At 29.0% G+C, this 3,271-nt stretch overlaps 1 protein-coding gene across 1 annotated transcript; it reads left to right on the top strand.

Moving 5' to 3' along the window:
- The first annotated feature begins 1,719 nt into the window (after positions 1-1,719).
- Positions 1,720-2,997, top strand: LOC145957926 (serine/threonine-protein phosphatase 7 long form homolog). Its single transcript, XM_083074358.1, has 4 exons — positions 1,720-2,107; positions 2,198-2,624; positions 2,709-2,793; positions 2,881-2,997. Exons 1-4 carry the CDS (start codon positions 1,720-1,722, stop codon positions 2,995-2,997), a joined length of 1,017 nt encoding a protein of 338 aa, XP_082930484.1.
- Positions 2,998-3,271: the final 274 nt, after the last annotated feature.

Genomic DNA, 3,271 nt, shown 5'->3' with positions numbered 1-3,271 from the left:
AGGGAGCCGGAGGCGTTAGGGCTCATAGCGCCTCCTCTGGCGCGTCATAAATTGACCGCAGGTTTGACCAATCACATAGTGACACGTGGCCATGGGCGCGTTTGAAGCGCTGGGGTTCATAGCGCCTCATTGATTCACCGCAGGCTTGCCCAATCAGAGGCTGACACGTGGCACTGCGGTTAAAAAATTCATTTTTTACACTTATAAAAATACTGATGGTCCCCCCCTCCCCCACTTTCACTTGCGTTTTCTGCTGCTTCTCCGGGTAAGTTTGTTTGTTTATTTTTTACTTTAGTTTTTAAAAATTTGTTTTATTAAATTTGTTGTATTTATATTACGTTTTGGTTAATAATAATTTATATTTTTAAATTAGGTAATTATTTATTTGGATTGCTGGATTGCTGGTGCTCGTAAGTTTCTGCATTTGAGGTAATTTTTTTTTTTAGTTTTTTTTTTTTAATATTTAAAAGTCGCTATAGGATATTTAAAGTTGAATATTTTATTTACTTAATAATTGTTAATTAAAATTTAGTTCTTTATTTTGTTTCTGTGTTATTTATGCAATGTGTTAAATTATTTGATTTATCTGTTATGTTATTTAATTTAAAAATTGTAATTATTTTATAATTAATTTTTTTATTTGTTATGTTAATTGATTTAATTTATTGCAGTATAATTTATATTAATTAAAATAATTAATATATTTTAACTTTAAATTGATAAAATGATTTCTGTGTAATTTTTATTTATTTAAAACATAATTATAATTAAATTATAAAATGATATAATTAATTGCTGCGTAATTTATATTTCTTTCAAAAATAAGTATATTTAACTTTTAAATTGATTTAATTTATTTGTGTGTAATTTATATTTATTTAAAACATAATTATATTTAAATCTTAAATTGATTTAATTCATTTCTGTGTAATTTATATTTATTAAATAATTAAATATATATAAATTTAAAATTGATTTAATTTAATTCTGTGTTATTTATGTTAATTAAAAAAAATATTTTGTTTATATTTGAAATTGCTTTAATTTATTTCTGTTTAATTTAAATTTTTTCGTAAATAAATATATTTAAAATATAAATTGGTATAAATTATTTCTGTGTAATTTATATTTATTAAAAAAGAAAGTTAAATTTAAATTTTAAAATGATTTAATTTATTTCTGTGTGATTTAATTTATTTTAATTCATTCCCTAAATATGTAAATATACCTTATTTAATATATAAATTATTTATTTGGATTCTGTGTTATTTATTTGGATTATGATTATAATTACTGATTTAAATTATTTAATTGTTTTTTTTTATTTATTTATAGTGAAAAGAATAAATTAATTTTTTGGATATTAAATTAATTTATTTGACATTTGTTATAACTGTTATTTTTTATTATTTTTTTCAGATTATTGTTGGTTTATTTGGATTTGTTGCTGTATTTCTTCATCTCAGGTATTTATTATTTTTAGTTTAAATATTTGTTTTTCTCTTAAAATTAAGTAGTTGGTATAAGCTTTATCAAATTATTTATTTAATTTATTTATTATTGTGATTTATTTGAAAATTATATATGATGTTAGTGTGTCATTATTTATTATTTTGGTATATTAATGTTAATGAAATTTAAAAAATAAATTATATGTTTTAAAATAATTAATTTTATTACATTTTGTTATAGATGACATCATCATCATCTTCTACGGGTATGCGTGTGACATGTGGACCAGTCGACGATGATTTATTATCGTTGCAAAATATACATGTGTCACAACATGTTTGGAACAGAGATGAAGATAGGAGACTAGCAGCACGACGTGCTGCTCCGTCGCGCAGTGGAATTGCAGGAGTTCCACCACAAATAATTCCGTTGCTAGATCAAGCTGGTTTCGGATGGATAGCGCGTTTAAATTATATTAAAGTTAGTCCTGGTTTGCTAACGGCTTTGGTAGAGCGATGGAGACCAGAGACACATACATTTCACATGCCATTCGGAGAGTGCACAATTACTCTTCAAGACGTTGGCATGCTTGTTGGTCTTCCGGTTGACGGTGAACCGATAGTATCTCGAGGCGATCCAAATATATTGGAATTAGGTAATTATAAGTTGACTTTAAATTATTCGTAAATTTATAGTATATTGTTAATATTAATAATAGTTAATTTTTTGGTTTGATTTTATGCAGCTGAGGAGCTGTTAGGGGTTGTTCCACCACAGTCTGAAATAAAAGGACATTGCGTTAGGCTATCTTGGTTGGCAGCAATCTTTGGGGACATTGCTGATGACATAGATGATGTACATGTCTTGGCTCGTTATGCTAGAGCCTGGATATTACGTTATCTAGGAGGAGTGCTTGTTCCGGATAGATCTTCAGCGTATGTGTCCTTACGATGGTTGTTGTTTTTGCGCGATTTTGACATTATTGGGGGTTATGCATGGGGTGCAGCTGTGCTTGGATATTTGTATCGGAATTTATGCACCTCAACCGATTACAAAACCCCAAGCTGTGGTGGATTTACTCTTTTATTACAGTTATGGGCATGGGAACGATTCCCAACCATTATCTCTTCACCATTTCCACCTATTCCTCCAGCCAGTCCAATTGGTTTAAGGTACGAGCAAATTTGGAACTTTGTATTTTGACAATTAATCAGTTATTAAAACATTATTTAATTATTTACAATATGTTTTTTCAGGTGGTCAAACACAGGGACCAAAATAAGTATGAGCGATGATATAAAATATTATCGCAAATACTTTGATCGTACTACTAGGAAATCGGTAAGTAATTAACGTTTTGTAGTTTTAAAAAAACTTTATAAATATTTATTGTATTTTAATTTTCTAATTACAAACTTTATTTTACAGATAATTTGGCAGCCATATCCCCCTGCTGAACAGATGCCCGCTGACTGCACACAGGGGATGCAGATTTGGGGTTCTGTAATTCCCTTACTTTGTATGTGTATTTGTGAATGGCATTAGCCGGATAGGGTGATGAGGCAATTTGGTTGCCAACAACCAATTCCACATCCTCCAATGACTCCTGCAAATGTGCATGCATTGACCTTACGCGACAAGGTAGACGATGAAGCATGATAGTCTTCATCATCTTCGTCATCTTCATCTTCGTCTCTTGTCATCACCAGTGATCGTTGAATTGACAAATTTTCTAACGAAATTCTTGAAGATTCTAAGTTACCTATTTCAGCATGTAATTCCATTATTGGCATCACATTCTGACTCATAAAAGCTTCTA

This window comes from Cajanus cajan, chromosome 5 (genome assembly GCF_000230855.2).
Source record: "Cajanus cajan strain Asha chromosome 5, NIPB_CcT2T_4, whole genome shotgun sequence".
NCBI lineage: Eukaryota > Viridiplantae > Streptophyta > Magnoliopsida > Fabales > Fabaceae > Cajanus > Cajanus cajan.
This window is presented reverse-complemented; position numbering and strand designations above follow the sequence as displayed.